This window comes from Rhopilema esculentum, chromosome 9 (assembly GCF_057945365.1).
Source record: "Rhopilema esculentum isolate cy_ngs chromosome 9, ASM5794536v1, whole genome shotgun sequence".
Taxonomy (NCBI): Eukaryota; Metazoa; Cnidaria; class Scyphozoa; order Rhizostomeae; family Rhizostomatidae; genus Rhopilema; species Rhopilema esculentum.
This window is the reverse complement of record NC_142823.1, coordinates 2,677,026-2,700,885: the sequence shown is the minus strand read 5'-3', so window position 1 is coordinate 2,700,885 and position 23,860 is coordinate 2,677,026. Positions and strand designations below refer to the sequence as shown.

General features: G+C 37.4%; 1 protein-coding gene and 1 long non-coding RNA gene across 2 annotated transcripts in view; both read left to right on the top strand.

The window, feature by feature from the left end:
• The first annotated feature begins 10,337 nt into the window (after window positions 1–10,337).
• The window catches only part of LOC135688881 (signal peptide peptidase), a 34,594-nt gene continuing 21,071 nt past the window's right edge, over window positions 10,338–23,860 (top strand). Inside the window, exons 1-3 of the mRNA XM_065205932.2 lie at window positions 10,338–10,733; window positions 13,213–13,311; window positions 14,124–14,209. Of these exons, the coding sequence (XP_065062004.2) occupies window positions 10,539–10,733; window positions 13,213–13,311; window positions 14,124–14,209 (380 nt within the window). The 5' untranslated portion in view covers window positions 10,338–10,538. The remainder of the gene's footprint in view (window positions 10,734–13,212; window positions 13,312–14,123; window positions 14,210–23,860) is intronic.
• On the top strand, window positions 20,693–23,025 carry LOC135692249 (uncharacterized). The gene is made up of 3 exons (XR_016144098.1): window positions 20,693–21,128; window positions 21,713–21,776; window positions 22,428–23,025. It is a non-coding gene; the product is annotated as an uncharacterized LOC135692249 (long non-coding RNA).

The following is a 23,860-nucleotide window of genomic DNA, read 5'->3' as shown; positions in this document are numbered from 1 at the left end:
CATATGCTCCTTTTCAGCGAATGCACTCTTTATCTATATAAACCCACTAATGTAAACGATTTCTAAAACAATCCGGATATAGTCCACTCCAGTGGCGTGGGCAGTGTTGGAGATCGAGCGAGACAAGCGCGATGAATTTTCTAAATTTCTTCATGGAGCTGCTTTTCACTTTTCAAATTTCCAATTTAAACAGTGCCCGATTTTCAGTTACATCTCCGACTCTGTTCCAGTTGGGTAGCACATGCCCCCTTTTTATAATTGGGTTTAGCGATGGGGTATAGTTGGGCAGTTCCAGGTCATTTTTAACTCTACTGTTGAGAAAAAGCCAAAAACAACGGAACGGTATTATAAGAGCCAGTGTCCTAAAGAAATAGCCCTTCGTTTGTCTTCAGTGTTAGCATTGGCGTTGTAGACTTTGAAGTTTCACGGGATAAAGAGGGTGGTGTGGTTTTACCCAATAAGAATGAGAATACTCAAAAGCAATAAAACTCGGTCGAAAAAGCAGGGCACAACCCCCTAGAATCTATGCACATGAGTGGTAGGAAATTGAGAAACCCTAGAAACCCTGTTAGACAAGTAAACAGGCAGCAAAGGACACTAAAATACCTGTATCAGAGATATATCAAAGTCCAAGATGTCGTAATGAAAAACATGAAACTGGCAGCGTTGGCTAGGATCCTAGCTGCAGAGCCGCATTCGTGAAATTTTAGGTGGCTAGTGAGTGCATGCATCTTTAGAAAACATCCATGCGAAGTACATACACTATTATTTGTACCACACAAAATCTGTACCTACGTGCGCATTTCAATTCGCAAGTGCTCGAATTGTGGAGCCTTATCCGGGGGGGGGGGGGGGGTTGCTTTACCATGGAGAAAAATTACGAGGATTTGCCTTACACAATGAATTTTTTGACCCTATCCTTATAAAATATTCTGTAGACAGCCCTGGAATAATTGCTTTTATTCCAAAATTTGTGCCTTAAGAGAATAACGCTATAACGAATGAAGTAAAATGAATGAAATAAAAAATAAAAAAATGGACAACATTTCCATTCTCATGGCAAATCTGACCTGTCCTGGAAAAAGAATCTTTGATGGCCATACCTCTGCTAGAAAAAAAGACAACTCTTTCCCAGAATTTTCAACCGAAAATGAGGCTGTTTCAGAAGAGACATCCCGGTAGTCAGTGTATTACGTAAACTCCTTGGGCCCTCGTCCAAGTGTCATTTTCATTTTATGTTGGATGGCTGAAATCGAAAGATAGAAGGCAAAAACTGACAGAGAAAGAGAAACGTCAGCATTTTCAAGGGATGTACACAGAGGCATAAAGTGTTACCCTAGACAACCACACGAAAAAGATAATAGTCAAGATCAAAAGTGAAATGTTTTAAGATTCAGGACTGGCTGACTATTAACTATAATTCTTATGTTGTGTTAAGTTTTCGTTTTGATTTGAATTTCTTATAATTTTACCAAACGATTCCTTATATTTTACGAAAATTTTTCCAGCGGGTCGATTTTTTTACAACACCACAAAATTGAAAATACAACACCACAAATTAAATTTACAATGACACAAAACGATAACAAAACCACGTTAGAAAAACCCCTGGGTAGTTCAACATAACAAGGAAAGGGTGCGTCCCCGATTAATTTGTAGGGGCTTCAGTGTTTTTATCACTCGCGTTTCTTAAGGAAGAAATATTGGCTTAAAATAAGCTTTCTTTACGTCAATGATTTGTTCACAAGGAAGTTGGATTAAGAAATTCGTGCGTGATGGATGAATTAAGCTATGTCACGTATGCACGTAATTTTTAAAAAACATCTAACCTTGCCTACCAAAGGCAGAGATGGGGGCAAGATTGGCCCGCTTCCAGTAATGACAAACGACAAAGAGCAATCCAATATAATCAAATTTAATGTGAAAAGCTGATTTTTGCAAATTCATTCCTAAATAATTTTACAACTAGCAAAGTCGCCTAATAAATTGCTGGCAGCATCCCTCTAACTTGCCCAAATCTACAAAGCATGTGAAAATACGATACTCTTTCCTATAAGAACAGCCCTTATAAGAAACACCAGGCTGAGATTTGCCCAAAAAATTAGAACAACATAAGAAACAAGGCAAGCTGAATTTCAACAAAACTCAAGAAATAAAATACCAGCAAAAATTTAAAGATGAATGAATAGGAACAGAAAAACAGAAAGCGATAAGCAAAATGGCATTAATTACTTTATCAACCACAAGCTATGTCCAGACACTACCATGCACTGGAAATTTCATTAATAAGATAAGAAACAAAATAAGAAACACGTCAGGCTGAATTTATGCAAAAAAAATGTGAAAGGCCAGGCTGAAACTACCCTGGGTACCAGACTCAATATAGTGAGTCTGGTACCCAGAGTAGGCTGAAACTGGAGCCAAGTTTTCTTATTGAAAAAACGTGTATACGATAAACTATGTAGGACTGGCGAAACGCATTTCCGTGTTTAGGGGACAAAATGGCAAGTTGGTGGAAGGGTTTAATAAAAGGGTAAAAGCTGTCATCATGGTTGGGGGCCAGTGGCGGCGCCAAGGGGTGGTATGGGGGGGTAATTACCTCCCCACTTTTCTGAAAATATGGTCTATATATTTCTTTTAAAAATGGATTAAAAAGCGCTGGGTAGGGGTAGATCAAATTTTCCAAGAAAATGGACGAATCACTAGAACAAGGCAAAATGGGCGTGGTCATACTGGCCACGCCCATTACCCTCCCACTCTGTAATAGCTGGCGCCGCCACTGTTGGAAAAAGACTAGAAATATGGTATGCGAGGGATTGTGAAATACTACTCCTAAACAGACTTCGACCGAAAGAATATCCAAGGCAATAATATCAAACTTTCTTTTATCATTACGCCCCACAGTTTTATTCATTTTGATGTGGACATGAAATAGAAAAGGTCTTGCAAAGTCCTAGAATAGCCGTTTGCTACTGAGAGAGTCCCTCATTAAGAATTCTCCTACATAAGAAAATCCTCTTGAGTAAATAATTTAATCTTTTATTCTACGTGTATTGTCGTATGTAGTTATTCAAATTGTTGCAAGTTGTTTAATTTTAGATCATTTTTATGTAGTGAAATTCATAATGAATGAATGAACTGAATTTAACTGCAACGAGTATAATTGAATTTTTTGTACATCGAATAAGAAACAAAAGATGGATCAGATAATTAAACGAAACACAGCTTTATCAATTAAACATGGACATAAGAATTCAAATAAAAGAACTACATAAACCAAAGATAAAATGTTAAGTAATTTTGTAAAGTTGGGTTATTATTTTGTAAAATCCTATTGTAAACATTTTTGGAATAAAGTGTTTGTAATATATTTGACACTAGACTTAAAAAAATCTTTCAAACTGGGCTATCCAAATGGTTTGTGAATAGAAATCATCACTACGTCTAAAATTTTAGTCAAGTTACTTCGATATTGTTTGTTTGTCAAGAAAGAACAGTCTGCTTTGCCCTCCCTATTTAAATCTCCCTCTACCATGAAATATTCGCCTAAAGTTTTATAGTTAGCGTTTCTTTTCTTGCTCTGCTGTGCAGCAAGATTGTCAATAGAATCAGACTTCGAAGCTTTCTTGAATATACTCACCAAAAACAAATCTATCAATTCTTCTTTTGACATATTCTCACATATTTTATTCTATCCATAGTCCATAATCTACGAAACTCCTTAATTTGAGTTATCCTGGATCGGTCTCTCCATCCATATCCCATACCAAGCACGCGTCCCAAAGGCCGTACAACGGTTTATAGTAAACAATATCTGTTTTGATAAGCTGTTACCCGTACATAGCCCAGGGACGGATCCAGAGCAAATTTGAAGGAGGGGCAGTTGGTAGTGGGGGCGCTAAAAATTTTTCAAAAATTAGTTACGAGAGTACGCTGTTACCCTGGGTGCCAGAGCCTCAGAGAGTCAAAGGATGAAGAACGGGGGAAGGAATTGCGAAGGAGAATGGAATAGTAAAAGGCCCCTTTCTTCTTCCATTCTCCTTTGCATTTCCTTTCCCCCGTTCTTCATCCTTTGACTCTCTGAGGCTCTGGCACCCAGGGTAGTACGCTGTATACAACAATTTCAGATACCTTTTCAGAATAAACAACATAACTTTGAGGTAATCCTTGAAGCAAATTAACCTATCGGTCAAAGAACCTTTTTCATCTGATTCTCATTCTACAAAAGGGGCGCACAATTTCCAAAAAGGGGCGCCAGACTTGCTTCAACTCGTTGAGGGAAGGGCAACTGCCCCTAGTTGCCCCCCTTTAAATCCGCCACTGACATAGCCTGTGCTCCAGACAAGTAACTTGATTCAGTTTCTTCGATAAACTTCTAAATATTTAAATGGGGATGTCATAGCTAAGGGGTAATTTAAGGAGATGTTAAGCACAATTAGTTACAGAAAGTTGGATTAGAAAAGTTTTGTTGGCTCTGCAGAAATGAAGGGGGAAAAGGCCCCCATGCCCCCTGGTTTTTACGCCGGTACAGCATACCAGTAACAATCTCTTGGTCAGCTTTTTTCGGGATTGTATAGTGACTTTTGTTTGTCTTAGGCTTGCCCCCACCGATAACTCTTTAGAATAGGCATCTGATAGTTTAATTACCGTATTAGTTATATATTGGTAAAGTTACAGTCCTTCCTTTTATTGATTTAAGAAGGTTTTACTTGAAATCCAAAAAATTAAGAAACTGCAGCACTAAGAGCAAAGGAGATCAGAAGCAATTGAATTAATAAAACAGAACTCCAACACAGTGACTAACATAGATTAGGGCACCTTGATTCGATAACCAAGACCCCCGATAAAAAATGCCCCCAAAAATGTAGATTCTTTAGCTGAAGCAAAAAACTCAGATCCCCCCAGCTAACGGGTGCGATTTTCTTGCAGTCCGTAAATAGGGATCCCTTTCAGTTTTTCTTAGGGCCTCAGATACCTGTGTTACGTCATTGCTCCAACATTTCATTATTTTTCATTAATGTTATTGACCGGCTGGTATAACCTATAGAGATACAAACAATTAATAGGCTGCATACAAACTCTCCTTGAAGTTGGGATGATTGATATTCCGTACGGTGCGAGCTCGTCCGCGTTTCATTGACGCGCCATAGCAACAAGAGAAGCCAAACCACAGGAAGCAACGGGTTTCTGCGAATTCAATTTATGTGTTAAACTATTTAGACCCATATAAGGGTGTTATTTCGAGCTTAAAGATGTGGCTTGTCCTGAAGACTTAAATGCACCTTGAATATGTATAACAGAGCCTATACAGTCAATCCTGTCTATATTAATCTCGTGTTGTTCGAAATTTCACTAATTTGAACAAAATTCGAACCAAATTCGAACCAAATTTTCAGGTTCCTTGAAAAACTCCTGACAAACGCCCTCTGTAATTCAAATCTATATACACTCTTTTTTATAAGGACAATTTCATAAGAACACGAGACTCAAATTGGTCAAAAGTTAAGAACAAATTAAGAACAAGATCTACTGTAAAATGCAGTTTTGAACAACGTTTTATCTCAAAAACGAGGATTCTAGCCATGTGTGGGTGCTTCTTCGATGAATGTTCAAACATGTCGACAAATGAATGTTGTCTAACGCACTTTGTTGGCAAATGAGGCCTGAACACTCCCTAGAGCGAAAAAGCTAGCAATTGCACTCCTTACGTTACGCCCTATTAGTTTAAGAACAAATTAAGAACAATTCAGCCTCAGATTTTCTAAAAATCTAAGAACAATCAGCCTGAGCTTAAATTTACTGGTTCTTATAATAAAAAAGAGTGTAATTCGAACTTTTCCTTATTCGAATTTTTTGGTCCTCACAGGAAAATAACCTTTCTAGGTCGAGCTTTCTGCCAGTTTTAAGAAATAAGCTTATCATACTATTTGAAATAAAGACTTTATTTAATGAGATTCCCTAAAAATTGACGATATTTGAATTATTGGCTGCTATTTAGGTCACTTCCTTCAGTTTTTTGGGGGGAGATGAAAACTCTAAGTTCCAGGAATCCTAGCCTGCCCCGTACCGAGTCCTGAAAGACCAGCGACAAAGCATACACGTTTTTGTAACAACACGTGGCTTCATTTTCAGCCTGGTGTTTCTTATTTTTTCATATTTCCAGCCTCATGTACTTCTTATTTTATTTTTGTAATGGATTTTCCTGTGCATAGAAATGTCCGGACTTGACATGTGCTGTGCTCGATAAAGTAATTAATGCCATTTTGCTTATCGATTTATGTTTTTCTGTTGCTATTCTTTAATTTTTCAATTGTTGCTGGTATTTTATTTCTCGAGTTTTATTGAATTTCAGCCTGCCTTGTTTCTTATGTTGTTATTATATTTTGAGCAAATCTCAGCCTGATGTTTCTTATAAGGGCTATTCTTATAAAAAAATGTGTATTTTGTTATGCAAATGTGAGTTTCTTCGAAGTGGTTTATTATGGTACTCCCTTGAAGAATGGTCTAGATATCAATAATTTTCTTGGAAAACAATTTGTGGCATGGGTAGCATAGGGCTCAAATCTTGATTGGCTGAGAGCTTGCGCTAAATCATGTGACCTCTCTCGCCGCTGAGCCAATCACAGCCCCGGAAAGTGTAAACAAACTTAGGCCAAAGCCGAAAATTGGGCATTTTTACCACCGTCCATTAAAAAAATAACGTGTAAATTCTGCTACAATAAATTTCAAATTTTTTTAACTACATCCCTACACAGATAAATTTCCCACAAATCTACCGTGGAACATGACCTCGATTTTGCGTTTTTAAGAAAATACAGCGTTGTAAACCTAGCCATAGGAAACCTTCACATCCAAGGGGTTTAAAATTAACACAATTTCAAGTCAATTATTGCTGTTACCCCATAAAACCAAAATTTTGCATATTTCAGTTGCTTTAAATCTGAATATCACATTAGACTCAGCTTAGTTTTAAAAAACTCTGACGAACAACGCATGCAGTCTTTACTAGAGCTTTGATCAACGCAAAAATGAGAAAATTTCCCTTTTCAAGACAAAAACTCTCAATAGCTTTCAACTGATCATGTAAAAATGCTCCACCTAGCCGGAGAAGCTTTTAAACTGATACATAATGACTTATTTTGCGACTGTACCATGTCCTGAGCATCTCTGCTGAAGCACAGGTATCTAAGTATTGTGGGGCGTGAAACGATTAGTTCTAAACATGTGCTGGGCACCCAAACATGATCGTAATATATGTACATAAAGGGAAAAAAGCTACTCAAAACCTAATTAGAAATACTTACTGTGTTTCTGTGAGTGTTGGAATCCTGCTTTGCCAATTTTTGAATCATGATTTACATAACGCGTTTGAAGGTAAATTTTTGGGTTATTCTTGTCCTTGTGACATAAGAATTCATATTTCGAACAATTCTTCACGCCCATCTCTTCCAGTCCGTTGCAATTTTAAATTTAGGAGATAGAAATGATGAAGACTTTTGAAAGCAGGAACTACCCGCATGTTTCTCAAATTTCAAAAGTTAGCAAATGATGACGTGTTGTAACAAAGTGAATTTTCAAAAAATTAAATTCAACTTTTAAAAGTATTGCAAGGGTTTCGAGATTTCGTGACTTTTCAGTGAAAGGTCAGTGCTTTTCAGTGCTTGGTTTCGAGATTTCGTGACATATTGATTCTTCGAAAAGTAACTTATGATAGTTTCAGAATAAAGAGAGATGCAAATTGTTTGCCATTTAGTTTTAGAATAAAGAGATGCAAATTGTTTGCCATTTTAATTGTTTTGCTTGAAGCGTTTAACTGTGAAACTGTCAGAATAAAAAGTCATTTTTTGAACAGGGCTGATTTCTAAAAATTCTTGGAAGAGGGCTCTAGATGCGATTTTACAAGACCGGTTGTGGTTTCTTATGACCACGATCATCTTTTATCACACCCATCAAATGAAATAACCAACACTGAAGCAAATCAATGTTTGATATGACTGTTCTTCCCAAAACAATGCAGCTATACTTCAGTATACTTGACAGTATACTTCGAAGGTGAGACACTAATAAAAAAGGTACCAGTGATGAGAAAATTAACAATTTGTGTGCATCCTTTCTCGTGGTATTTGCAAATAAAACTTCTTCGATCATGCTTTCGAAAATCCCCCTTATCCTGAAAAGATCTAAGATCTAGATGAGAAGACCTGAAAATTCCCCTTTAAGAGGCAGAGCCTCCAAAACCAAGAAAAAGACTTAGCAAAGGGGCTGATTTATCGCCCCCTACACCCCCTAGAAATCACCACTGACTATGAATAGTTTCACCTCATTGTATGTAATTCAGCTATTCGTGACAGTAAATTATGAGTATAATGCTAATGTCATGGCAGTTTGCTTTATAATATGAAGCATAAAGAGTTATCGTTTTTTTAGAAATTAATGACTTTTTATTCTGACAGTTTTACAGTTAAACGCTTCAAGCAAAACAATTAAAATGGCAAACAATTTGCATCTCTTTATTCTAAAACTAAATGGCAAACAATTTGCATCTCTCTTTATTCTGAAACTATCATAAGTTACTTTTCGAAGAATCAATATGTCACGAAATCTCGAAACCAAGCACTGAAAAGCACTGACCTTTCACTGAAAAGTCACGAAATCTCGAAACCCTTGCAATACTTTTAAAAGTTGAATTTAATTTTTTGAAAATTCACTTTGTTACAACACGTCATCATTTGCTAACTTTTGAAATTTGAGAAACATGCGGGTAGTTCCTGCTTTCAAAAGTCTTCATCATTTCTATCTCCTAAATTTAAAATTGCAACGGACTGGAAGAGATGGGCGTGAAGAATTGTTCGAAATATGAATTCTTATGTCACAAGGACAAGAATAACCCAAAAATTTACCTTCAAACGCGTTATGTAAATCATGATTCAAAAATTGGCAAAGCAGGATTCTAACACTCACAGAAACACAGTAAGTATTTCTAATTAGGTTTTGAGTAGCTTTTTTCCCTTTATGTACATATATTACGATTCTGTTTGGGTGCCCAGCACATGTTTAGAACTAATCGTTTCACGCCCCACAATACTTAGATACCTGTGCTTCAGCAGAGATGCTCAGGACATGGTACAGTCGCAAAATAAGTCATTATGTATCAGTTTAAAAGCTTCTCCGGCTAGGTGGAGCATTTTTACATGATCAGTTGAAAGCTATTGAGAGTTTTTGTCTTGAAAAGGGAAATTTTCTCATTTTTGTGTTGATCAAAGCTCTAGTAAAGACTGCATGCGTTGTTCGTCAGAGTTTTTTAAAACTAAGCTGAGTCTAATGTGATATTCAGATTTAAAGCAACTGAAATATGCAAAATTTTGGTTTTATGGGGTAACAGCAATAATTGACTTGAAATTGTGTTAATTTTAAACCCCTTGGATGTGAAGGTTTCCTATGGCTAGGTTTACAACGCTGTATTTTCTTAACAACGCAAAATCGAGGTCATGTTCCACGGTAGATTTGTGGGAAATTTATCTGTGTAGGGATGTAGTTAAAAAAATTTGAAATTTATTGTAGCAGATTTTACACGTTATTTTTTTAATGGACGGTGGTAAAAATGCCCAATTTTCGGCTTTGGCCTAAGTTTGTTTACACTTTCCGGGGCTGTGATTGGCTCAGCGGCGAGAGAGGTCACATGATTTAGCGCAAGCTCTCAGCCAATCAAGATTTGAGCCCTATGCTGGCATGGGTCAGTCTCCACTCGACTGTTACATACACCTGCTTTGATTAAGTTAGTGCGTTTTATAGGTAGAAAATATGTTCGTTTGGGAAAAAGCTTATTACGAACTTGATCAACATTTCATGCCATATTCTACCCCGCATGCATTTTGTTTCTATAAGAAACATTGAGGTTCAGATTGGCTGTTCTTAATCTTTCTTAAGCTTCAAGGCTAGGGATGTATAAATCTAGGGACCGCAGAAGCGGGGGAAGGAGGCAACGAGGGCGTTTGCCCCCCCCCCCAATACTTTCTAAAATGTACTTAAAATCATACCAGAAATCGCCCTGCATTTGGTTTTCAGCATGTTTAGCCCCCTGAAAACGTTTTAGCACCAACAATCTGAAATATGACCCGCGGTCCCTGTTTAAAGCTGGTAAATTGACTTATCGATTGCAATGTTTCCCTATATTCTCTAGTTCCCCGATTGCCATTCCCAATTCCCCCTTCATTCCTCGATTACCCTATTTTCCTGGGTCCCCTAAATACCCCGATTCCGTTCCCTCATGCCCCATTCCATGTTTTAGTAATAGCCCCGTTGATATGAAAAAAGATTTCAAATAAGCCTGGTTGTACTTCTTGGAAGACATGTCTAAGTATAGCAAAATTTCTAGGAAAACAAATACTTTTGTTTACGAATTGTGAAGACGTTTTTTATAAGAGTAGCAAGGCAACCAGTCTGCCAGGCAGATGCAGAAAGCTCGCTCGCTCAGTTGAAGCTCGACTTGAAGCACAGCTTGTTCACTTGTTCACTGAATTTTTCTGCGTCAACCAAAGATGGCAGATTTGGCTGAGGAGACTCTCAAAGCTGCAGCCAACAATGCAAAAACAAATGCGCCTACATCCCAAGTTCATGATACACCAGAAGGACGTCTCGTTGCTGATTGTTGCCTGATCATAATGGCATTGATACCAATTTACATCGGATCTTTTCGATCTCAGAAGCGCAAGGACCATCCTAACGCACTAACGGTTTGTGTTTACATGATTCCTACGTGCGTACACGTTTTTTTATAAGAAACCTAGCTTGGGTCCTAATACTAAAAGTTTCTTAATTTTTCACCAGTTTCTAGTACTAAAAGTTTCCTAGAAGTTTTTTTTTAGATAAGCATTTAACATCAAATTTTGCGCTTTCCCTCACATATTAATTGTATTTAAGGTTATAACACAACAGTAAGATTTGATATCGTATCTCTTGTTCATTATTCTTATCGAGACAGGGGTATTTTGTATCGAGACACCCGGTACAGTGTGCTTAAATTGTTGTAATACGGGAACAGCCTATTAAGCAAAGTTATCGGAAACCCACATGCTACTACAAGTAGACTTAACATCCCGTGTTACTCTAAATAAAAATGTGTTAGCAAATTTAAATCAAGCAAAAATTGATTGTTGACGTTTTATCTTCCGGCTCAGAAAGTCATCTAATTTTTTTTCGGAGTTTCTTAAAAACATTGATTTATTTCTAAAGGTTTCTTACATTTTTGGGGCTCTAGTACTAGGTTTCTCATAAACCGGTTTCTTATAAATACGTGTAAATATGTACTTTCCTATAACTGAATCCCGCTTAGTCGTACCTCTTCGGACTTATTAAGTCGGACTGACTTTCAATTCCCACTCGATTTTTCTATCTTAAGGCCGATTTCCATTTGACATTTTTGTGCGCGCGGGCGTAGCGCCCAAATCTGAGCATGCGTAGTTAATTTTGCGTCCGCTGTGAGCGCCACTTAGCTACGCATGCTCAGGTTTGGGCGCTACGCCCGCGCGCACAAAAATGGCAAATGGAAATCGGCCTTTATTCAAGTCACTCAAAAGTCGTACACCTGAGAAGTCGGATCATTTCCTTATACACTCACCTTGAAGGCGTGACTTAACAGGACTCAACTGTATTTATATTTAACGAGTATACAGTTGATTCCTATTAAGTCGGACCTTCAAGAAAGTTAGGAAATGGTCTGAAAAGGGAAAAAAATCCAATAAGAATTGAAAATCAGTTCGACTTAGTGAAGTTCGAGTTATCCGTAAGGCGGCTTAACAAAGTCTAACTGTACTTTTATATTTATCTCTTGAACGAAAATCCCCTTAAATACAGGATTTAATAACATTTTTGTTTTAATAACATTTTCATCGCACAACTACGTCGAGCGCTCAATCCAGAATGTTTCTGCTCCCAAACAAAGAATCTCAGAATTTCGCAAGGACTTTAAAACATTGATAAATTTATGATGAGAGCCATATTTTATATACTTTTGTAATGCTTGTTATGAATGCTTTCATGAGGGGCAACCTAAGCACATAATCAAAAATGTTGAACGATGTCTGCATTTTCTTAGAAGAACCTTTCCTCTAAAACGCGTAGTATTATTTGAGTTTAAAAAGCCAGAGTTTTAAGTTTTCTAACTATCGTATAACGGATCGCCCTTAGTAGTGTACCAAAATCTATGTATGAGCATCGAATGTATAACTTTCGAATCGAAAAAGGGAAAATTTAATAATGATAATAATAATCTCTTTATTTACAGTTGGTTTGAGCAATAGTTAATATACAAAGATAATTATGTAAGACTAATTAATACCAACTATTTATATGCATGAAAAGAAAAAAGTACAATATTAATCTACCTATTTACATATTTTACAGCTACATTTGTCTCCCTTCCAGGCATTAATGCCTTTTTCAATTTGGATACGTTTTCCACACTTTTTATCGTATCAGGCAAGGTGTTTCAGAGAATGCTCCCCCCGAATGTCAATGAGTTTATCCCAAATGATATCGTTTCGGTAGGCGGAAGTTGCAGCGTATTTTTTATTCGTAAATTATAAGTCAATTCCCTCTGTACGAAAAACTCTCTCATGAACGAGGGACTCTTTAAAAATTTCTTGAAAATTAACCTTTACACTAATATGTTTGGAAGATTATTTTGTATTAATATCTTAGATCCAAATGATACATGGCGTTTAATAAAACAGTTTTTTAAATTCTAGACAAAGTTTCCACATTTTTGCTTCGTAGTGCACTCAGAACTTCGAAAATCCCTAAATCTACAGGAACCGCGAAGCAGGGGTTCGGGGGTGGCTATGATGACAAAGAAATTTACTCAGTCAAACCTCTTTTTGTTAAGTTTTAGCCCCCCCCCTCTCACTTTTCTCAAGGTTCTGTGGTGCTTGTTCTAACATACAGTTGTATTCCATTTCAATAGTTCCAGACTGGGGGAAATTTCTTTAGTCGAAATTTATATATCAAATGGAAACTGTAACTTTGCAGGCACTATTGTTTCCATGACAACTGGGGCTGAAATAGGCCTTACCATGATAATGACAACGAGTTTCTTTCTTTCTTATTTATTGATAAATTTAAATAGACAGAATTTTAATATTTCATTGTCCAGTGAATTTACTATCATTTTCCTGGGTCGCGTTCTCATATTCTACTTTCTCTATTTCCTGGCAGATATTTGGCCACAGTATTGAAAGATACGGCAAAGAAGATGCCTTTAGAGAACTTATCGAATTTAACGTCGTTCTTATGGCCCTTTATACTGCTTTCAAGGTAAGTAGTTTTATTTGTAAAATATGACAGGAAGCAAGCATTACATAATTATTAATTCTATGCACAGTTAATACATTTTCATATTTTTAAATCGCAAATTCCATCTAATTAACTGGCTGTTTCAACTTGCTTATCAAGGCTTGGTTTTTAAAATCTTTGCCTACCATTTTATAGCAGCAGTTACTTTTTGCCCTAACAATAGTTCTAATAAGTGTTTATTACGTTTCAGGAAAGTGTAGTCAATCTTTATTTAGCTGTTAGAGACCCCGCTTGAGATCTTTGAATAGAGTAAAAACACGTATTAGTTGTGAACTGTAGATGGTTAAAGCAATGAAGGAAGAAAGGAAGATGTAGCCGGGTGAAGGCATAGAATGAGATAAAAAAAGAAAATACGCGCACATCGACATTTCATCTAGATAGCGTTCAGTTATGATATAGTAAATAATAGCATGAACTATTTTTTGTTAAGCACTGCGAGAGAATTTTCCGCCCCTCCCCGAGAAAATATATTGCTTTCACAATTAGTTATTTTCTGTCATGAAGAGCCCTAGGGGCCTGGAACACAGGCCATGACGTAAAGACAGAGCTGTACACGCTTGGTGTAAAGAACAGGACGGTTGTCAGTTGCAACTCCGAGTAACACGCTTAATGTCGTCATGCTGTTCTTTGATATATTATATTTTCTACATGTTTTTTTTTGATAAAAACATTTCTTAAACATTTATATTGCCCAGACAGAATTTAGATGTTTCATTGTCCAGTGACTTGTAATAGAAATAGCTAATTTTGATGATCCATATTTTGGTATCTAGGCTAGCAGAAACGAATCCGTCCATCCCTTGATCCTGGTTTTCCTCTACATTTTTGCTGGATATCGCATTCTCCCAGATGTATGGAGGTAAGCACTGGTGCGTTATGCGCTTAGAAAGGACAATGATATTAAAATTTTTTAGGCAATTGCAATAAAACAATATTAAGAAGGACAAATGACAACAATTTGATATCATAAAGGGAGCCGAATCTCCCAATTCCATGGGCGTGCTAGCGGGGAATGTAGGGGCTGTGACAGCCCTAAAATCCAAACGAGTTGCTCAGCTGGTCCACAAAATCTTCGATAGGTCGGTAAAATCTATCGGTAGGTGAAATCGCACCTAAATTTTGCTTCATCTATGTCTTTATTGGTAAGTTTTATTATTTATGAGCTCCCCCTCCACCCCTAATCTGGATGCCAAAACCCTGTTCCTACCCTAATACCGCGGGCCTCTACTACAGCACTCAGAACCACTACATCTCTGAGTAAGATAAAGGCAGCGATAGATACTCCTAAACTGAAAGTTTAGGATTATTTTGCAAATAAAGATTCAGTAGTTTGAAAGGCTCAAAATTCAGACACTTTTTCTTCTACATTTTATTTTGGAATGAAAAATCTTTGGATGACTTGAGCATGCCAGTTAATACTTTGGTTGTAAAACAGTAGAACAAGACCCAGTTACGTTATCCCTAATTTTTGATGTTTCTAACTTGCCTGGAAGTAGAATCCCTTCATGTCTAGAGACGCTGGAACAGCCGTTAAGCAGGGGGAAAGTCAGGAGAAAATCACAGCCCCCCGGCCACTGACTGAAGGGTGGTTTAAAAAAAATTGAGGAAGGTGGCTAAAAATTAGGAAAAAATAGATATTTGAAATTTGATGCGCCTTTTGGTTTCAAAATACAGAAATGAATAGATAAATAGCAAAATAATATTTACATACTTCCTGCTTTTTACATGGATTAGTTCGGAGAACTAATTTGCACTGTAAAATTTAGGTATCAACTGTTTTTTATCTATTTATTTACACAATATATTATTTATGCAATTATCACACGATTTTGCTAGCAAACTCCCAAAATGCTGAGTACGCCAATTTTCTGACCAAGCCCATTTTAAACCAAATAAAAATGAGGAATGTTTTAAAGTAAGATTTTCTTTTCCGAAGGAAGTTTGAAAATATTTCTGTACTCTGAAGAGGGTGGGGCAAGATGTTAAGAATAAGGACAAAACAACTACAAAATGAATCAAATTGTTAAAGAGCAACTTGTTGTGAAATTGAATCTGGGTTGTTTTTAATATTTAAACCTGTGTTTCGTCACCCTGGTTCGTGGAATCCAAGCAGATAACACATAACGAAATACAACCCAATTCCAAACTTGACTCCAATAATTCTCTCAACTCAAAAAGGCTATTTACAAAAGAATAATATATACAACGCAAACGTAACTCTATAATAACTTTCGTATATCAAACTTAGTTCATAGTTTGAACTCCATAACTCTTCAACGTAACATAACTCCTTTTCGCAACATAACTCCACAACTCTGTTCAACAACTACCAAACAAAACTCTATAGAAATAGAATAATGTCACGTGACGTACGCTAATTACAACACCCTCCCCCCCACAAAATAAGAAGAAAGGGTACTAACTAAACTGAAAAGATAAGCAAGTTAAGCAATGTTCAACAAGTTTTATTTACAATGATCTCTGGTACGTCTTGATCACGAACGATAGTAATTTGAGGTTCTTCGGAATCTTGTTCAGTCACTTCTGATGAACTACGGATCTCGATCGGATATAACTTTTGTATAGGACGTTTTATTGTTATATGCTTCTTTGCACTGTTACTTGTAAGTAACTCTACTGCACGAACGACACCGTCCTTTCCTCCCGGTAGTAATTTTGTTACTTTCGCCATTCGCCAACGTTGGCGTGGTAATTTACTTTCGTGTACGTATACTATATCACCAATGTTGATACCCGAAGTTGTCTGTTTTCCGCAATTATGAAACTCACGTAATGACGTGAGATATTCTCTTTTCCAAGATTTTCGAAATTTATCTATGACTGACGCTAAGTACCTGGAACGTTTACTCAGCTTCAAAACTTCTGAGCCCGTTTCTTCTTCCCCGCACGATGTTCGATCGAGAAGTCTTCGTCCCATGAAAAGATGAGCTGGTGTTAATGGGACTTCACCCAATTCATTATACACATAGGTTAACGGACGAGAATTGAGAACTCCTTCAATTTCAATAAGTTCTGTTTCCAGTTCCTCATAAGTTAATTTCGCGTTACCCAAAGATTTCTTGAGACATCTTTTGACCAGACGCACACATATTTCAAAAAAACCACCCCACCAACTGGCCAGGGGAACGTTAAACTTCCATTCAAACTGAACACGTCTGCTATGAATAAAGCTGTGAACTTTCGCATCCTTGAATGTTTTCCCGTTATCAGATACGATAAGAGAAGGTATCCCTCGGCGACCAATAAGACGCTTTAAACAACGTATAAACGATTCTCCTTCGAGATCAGGTACAAGCTCGAGATGTACCGCGCGACTATTTGCACAAGTAAATAGAGCAATATAGCATTTATTCATATTTGTGTCCTTAGCATAGATGTCTTTGACGTAAAGCGGTCCGGCAAAATCGACTCCAATTTTTGAAAACGCATAAGTGTCTGAAACTCGAAACTCTGGCAGTGCCGGTGCTACTTGTGTACCGTACGCTCGACCTTCTATCTTTTTACAATGTACACACTTCGAAATTATTTTCTTCACCTTCTGTCGGCCCTTAATGATCCAAAACGACGCTCGTACTTCATTTAGGGTCTCACGTAGCCCGTTATGTTTGACAATTATATGGGATTCCCAAATTATCAAATCCGTGAAATGATGCTTACGAGGCAACAATATTGGAAATCTCGTTTCATACGGAAGATCCGCGTTTTCGATTCGTCCCTTACACCGAATGATGCCCTTATCGTCATAAAATAATCCAAGCAAGTTGCTCGATTTCTCAAAATCCGTTTCTTGAGGAATGTAACTTTGAACCTCGTTAATCCAAAGCTCACGAGCTTTCTCGATTTCATCCAGAGACAGCATTTGCTTCGTTTCAATTGAGTCTTGATTCAATTTGGATTTTAAATTCTTTATGAACCTGAGAATATATGCAGTAACACGAAGGAGACGTTGTAAACTACTGTACCGCTCGCACTGAATCAATTCCTGTAATTTCAATGAAGGTTTACTTTTAGTATAAACCAATAAAGCCATCACGCTTTCTTTATTTGTCCCCTTTAATTCATTTAACTCGTTACTCATGCCCTTTTTTGCAATATCGTAACTCAACACGTTTGGCCACGTGGCCTCTGAACTCCTTAAAAATTTAGGCCCTAACCACCAAAGTTCATTTTCAACAATTTTTGTACACTTGATACCACGAGATGCAATATCACTCGGATTTTGATCGCTGGGACAGTATCTCCAACAGTTTTTTGGCGCAAGCTGGCGAATTTCATTAATGCGATTTTGTACGTACTGCTTAAATGTTTTGTTTTCTCCGAATATCCACCAGATGACAATTTGCGAGTCTGACCAACAAAATGTTTGGTCAATGTTCAATGTAGCGCTCAACGCGTCCGATACCGTTTTCATAAGTCTGGCAAGAATCAATGCCCCCATAAGTTCCAAACGTGGAACTGATTCCGATTTCAAGGGACTTACGCGCGTTTTCGACGCAATTAAATGAGATACAACTCTTGATGACGTTTCAACTCTTAAGTAAACGCTTGCTGCGTATGCTACTGTACTTGCGTCCGAAAAACCATGCAATTGAACTGATTTTATGTCTGAAACCTCGACCTCATGCATCACGGAACGAGGTAATTCGATTTTTGAAAACGATCTTATGTCGAGAATGATGTCACGAAATTTCTGTGCAATTTTATCATGCACTGGAGAGTCCCAGTTTTCTTTTATCTTACACAACTCTTGAAAGAGGCATTTTAAAGGCAGGATTACTGGCGATATCAATCCTAATGGATCATAGAATTTGGCTGTAGTGCACAGAATTGACCTTTTTGTAACCATAGTAATCGATGTATCTCTTACAATTTTTTCAAAGTCAAGTTTCAACGAATCTGTAATTAGATTCCAACCAATTCCCAATACCTTTGTATCTGGTTGTTCGTGATTGGGATCTTCCAGCACATTAGCGTTTTCTGAAACGGGGGTGTACAAGGCCTCATGTTTTTTAATTCTTTCTTTTAATTCCTTGTTATTTGTAACCCATTTACGAATGTTAAACCCGACTTTGTGAAGAGAGTCCTTCAGCTTTCTATACGTTTCGAATGCTTCATTGTTGGTAGAGAATGAGGATTGATAATCGTCAACGTATAACGATCTCAGTGTATTGTACACAAACAATGGGTCATTTTTTCCTTCGGTCATTATATGCTTACGCAATGTGGCGTTTAAAACAAATGGAGAACTAGTCAATCCAAATACGAGGCGCGTAAAGCGTAATTTTATCAACTCAGGATTCTCACTGCTCACGTCATTTACCCATAGAAACCGTAGAAAGTCGCGTTGCTCAGGGGGAATTTCGATATTAAGAAAGGCTTTTTCAATATCGCCGGCAATTGCCACCTTATGTATTCGGAAACGTAGTAATATATCCAAAATCATTGGCGTTAATGATGGGCCTTGTATTAAACAGTCATTAAGGCTAACTTCCCCTGATCTTTTACAGCTAGCGTCATAAACTATGCGCAATTTTGTCGTGGTTCTATCTTCTTTTAATACTTCATGATGTGGAAGATATGTTACATGACCCGGTTCATAGTTTTGTTCGATATCCAAAGTCTTGTCAACTATTTCAATAACACCTTCCTTTAACTGATCGTGAATAACCTTATCGTACTCGTTTAAGATTGTTGGTTTGTTACTCAACCGTTTCAAAACTGAATGCAACCTGTTTTTGCATAACAGAAAATTATCTGAAATAGGCTCGTGTTCGGGTTTAAACGGCAATTTTGCTTCATAACGCCGCCCATTAAACTCAATTTCATTTTCCATGTAATTATCACAGAATGCTGGTGATTCTGATTTTACGCCTATACTTTCATAGTCCCAGAATTTATGAATTTGTTCATTTACTTCACTGTCACTATTGACTACTAAACACTCCGCCTTGAGAATGTGTGACTCGGTTAAATGGGTCGAGAACCGATGATCATTTGCATAACTAGGAGGCGTATCAACAGGGCCAGAAAGTACGTAACCTAGTTTGCTTTTCATTGCAATGGGTCCATCTCCCATTTCCCCCCGTGTGACTTGACCATCGATTAAGGACCAATAATGATCTAATCCAATCAGCAATTGAATTTCCAAAGAATCATTGTTATCAGATTGGTCTGCTAATGGCAACCGACTCAAATGCTCATATTTTCCATAAGCAAACGCAATGTTTTGATTTATAATAGGTTCACACACATGATCAACACAATAAGCAGTTATAACAACCCTTTCACCATTAAAACAATGAACCACTAATTGTACTAGTCTCAATATACTAAAATCCTACTATGCAAATTAGCTTCGAAACAACGAATGTGCTACTATGCAAATGAGGGGCAAGCACGTCTGCACACGGTCTCACCCACTCGACGCCTCTTCGAACGAGATCGGTTTCGAGGCCTCCTCGAAACGTCCCGCTCTTTCCTCCGTTCGATCCCGTCCGTCGACGTGAGTCTGCAGCTGGCCTTCGATTTTCGATTCGGTCCCGTCTTCCTGCCTGAAAATCCTCGAAACAAACTTTTTCTAGGCGGAAGTTGCTTTGCTTGCGGACCTGATTGCCTCTCCGGAGAAAAGGTTACGTCGGGTCGTTAAGCGTGTTAGGCTTTGTCAGCGAGGTCGTTAACCGCCACCTCTTTGTGCGGAGAAGCAATTAAGTGCGGGATCCTCAAGTTTCTGCGAGCTTCGATTTCCTTTGCAAGAAAACCTTGCTGCGTCACAGCTCGGTTCTCCCTTCTGGATGGAAGTTTTGATTCGAGGTTTTTTTGGAATCGAAACAGCTCGCTTGCGACACCTTTCTCCCAAAAGCTCGAGACCGTACGAGCAAAAGTTATGATTGTCATGATTATCTCATCATTGTTGCTTAAACTACTAGGCACTCTCATGGTTATCATGGTCTTTTGGCGATGCGTTCCGATGACGTAGCGATTTGCATTGTTGCAGGGACAGTTTTTTTCCCGGTAACTGAAAAATTCCCTTTTATGGGGGATCGATTGATAAATGACCGTGCAATTTGTGTCAAAACAGTCTCAACAGGACAAAACCATGATGAATTGTCGCGAAGATCATTTTCCAGCCAGGTGCATTTTAGAGCACACGGTTGGAAAGAAAGGTTTGGAAAAAGAAGTCAACATGATTCTCACAATGGACCCTTGATTTTGGACGCAATTTTCACTGTGAGTATTGTTTATTCTTTTCGCTTATGTTTCTGTACAGTGTCGAGAACACGATTTGAATACCTTTCCTAAATTGAATATTCATCAGGTTAGTGCGTTTGTTTTCGGGGTTATTTTCATCCCTTTTCGTTTATCTACGTTTCAAGATAGAGGTATTTTATATTTTATTATTTATCAATTTGTGCAACGAATTCTCAGCGAATTGTAACGCCTAGATTCAGGAAATTCAAACTTTATAGGACAGTTTTGCCTGACGAGTTGCGAACGACGATCAAGCTACGCCCCCTTTGTGATGTGACCCCATTGTCTGCAAGGTCGTTATTGGGGAAACTTTTTGTGAGTGCGGGTCGTTAACGATCATTAGTGACGCATCGATTAGGATCCTCGATCTTCGATGTCGACATTTGATTTTGGTAAACTTGCTGCGTCACAGTTTTCATTTCGGTTATTCTTGGATTTTTTGCAGGACATTCCCGTGGCAGATTGACCAAAGTATTGTAAAAGATATTCTCATCCAGCTTAATCACACGGTAAGCGATTTTTGATATCAAAGATCTCTTCGTGTTTTACTTCGTTTATACTCAAATTTTGTTTGCCGTTTTTTAGATAAATATGCTGAATTAATTCTAAACGAAATGCCAAGTGTTCATTTAAGAAAATTAAATTTTTCAATAAAGTTTTTCATGTGTTGCGAAAGCCGGTGGAGTTACGTCCCCCTAATCCCTACGCGATTGATTGATTGCATTCGCGATTTTGTTTTCGGGGTTATTTTCAGGCCCTTTTGTTTATCTACGTTTCAAGATAGAGGTATTTTATTATTTATCAACTTGTGCAACCAATTCTCAGCGAATTGTAACGCCTAGATTCAGGAAATTCAAACTTAATAGGACATTTTTGCCTGACGAGTTGCGAACGACGACCAAGCTACGCCCCCTTTGTGATGTGACCCCATTGTCTGCAAGGTCGTTATTGGGGAAACTTTTTGTGAGTGCGGATCGTTAACGATCATTAGTGACGCACCGATTAGGAACCTTGATCTTCGATATCGACATTTGATTTTGGTAAACTTGCTGCGTCACAGTTTTCATTTCGGTTATTCTTGGATTTTTTGCAGGACATTCCCGTGGCAGATTGACCAAAGTATTGTAAAAGATATTCTCATCCAGCTTCATCACACGGTAAGCGATTTTTGATATCAAAGATCTCTTCGTGTTTTACTTCGTTTATACTCAAATTTTGTTTCGCGTTTCTTTATATAAATACGTTGAATGAATTCTTAACGAAAAACCAAGTGTTTATTTAGAAAAATTAAATTTTTCAATGCAGTTTTTCGTCTGTTGCGAATGCCGGTGAAGTTACGCCTCCTCCTAACCCTCGCGATTGATTGATTGCTTTCGCGATATTTTCTACGAATTTTTGCTGCGCCTTTTTGTTTAAATATTCATGCTACACCCTTAGTGACAAGATTTAGTAGAGTTTTTGTAAACTTCATGTTGCCCTCATCGTGGTATAGAAATTTAATAACTTTTTCAATACATTTTTCCATCTATTGCAAATGCCGGTGAAGTTACGCCTCCCCTAACCCCTCACAGTTGATTGATTGCTTTTGCGATATTTTCATGGATTGGAAGGAAGCTGCCCCTTTTTGTCAAAATAATCATTCTGCTCCTTTTTTGTACGTGTTTTTCTACCGCTTTTAGACCAATTTTACAACTGCTAAGCAATTTTTCCAGCCATTTCCATTTCGACATGGAAACATGCTTTAATGAATTGTTTCTACGCGTACACCGGCGCTGAAATTTAGTAACCATTATTCCTCTTTTTTTCAGGGCATTTGTGAGACGTTTTGACACCACGATTTGATTGAAAGACATTTCTTCTTTGGCCTTTGTTTCGTTATAATTTGATTGATTTAGAGGATCTTTGTATGTTTATTGTAAAGTTGAAGGATAATTCAAGATTTTGCATCCTGCTCTCAAATAGTTTCAGCGATTGATAGGACCCCTATTTCATAGATTTTCATACCCTACTTCCAATTGGTTTTTTTACGAGGATGTTTATGAAACATACGGTTCCCTCATTGTACTTTTACAGAGTTTGCCCCCTATGCGTTATAAACATCTAATAGAATTGGCTTTAAATCTGCTATTTAACTTTGGAGGATCCTCAACTCTAGCCATTTATTGTTACCAATCTTGCAATTGTTTTTTACGAGGATGTTGGTGAAATACACGCCTCCCCCATTGTGATATATTTGAGGGTTTGCCTCAAATATTTTGAAAACATCAGATTTTAGATTTTGCTTTAGTTATGGATTTTATTTTGAGGATTCTCCACTCTAGGGTTGGCTCACCAATAGTAACTATTAATTGTTGTTGTTTTCAAAATTAGCAAACATTTTGATAACTATTATGATGATGAAGTAAATATTTGTTTTTCTGCTAGAAATCTGCCATTGAACACAAATTAGGACAGTTGATAATCAGTCAAGTTTTATAGCATGATCAAAAGTCCTCAAAAATGAAACATTAGTGGTAGTGCTCAAAAATGAAACATTTGTGGAACTATATATATTTTTGACACTTTTAGACACAGCTATTAAGTAAAATTCATATAAAGATTAATTTATTTTCAAATTTGGTCGGGGTGAAGACGAAATAGATAAATCACTTTGCTGCATGCCTCTTCATGAAAATATCGAAATTTGAGCTTCTCCATATAAAATGGAGGTCGGGGGCAACCAAAAAACAAGTCTATTGCTTTACCAAATTTGAAGGCCTCATCCATTGGTATTAAAAGGTCAAAACGAGGCGGAAACGCCCGAGCTGATATTAACACACCACCTAGCAACAATGAAATCACGAGATTTGAATCAGAAAGGAAGATTCTGTGAAAAGTAGCTAGATATATGTGAACTGTACCAAAAATAGCGTTAACATGATTATAATCTCGAAAAATCATCTGACCTATAGACAATTAATTGACAAGGTCTTAGTAGTACATTTAAAACGAACACCACCAACCTCTCCAACAGTTGAATGGTTTCCAAATTGCTTTTATTTGGCAAATAAATCAATTAATTGAGTCCTGGATGATAGACCTACTTATAATACGCACAGTAACAAGGTTCCCACATTAAACGCAATAATTAGGCTAGGCTAACCAGGCTCGCAATTTAAGATGCCTGGGTATTGTCAGAAATTGTAGTATGAAAGAACCATTTCCACAACATCAAACCTACTGTGCACGTGAAGAACGTTGA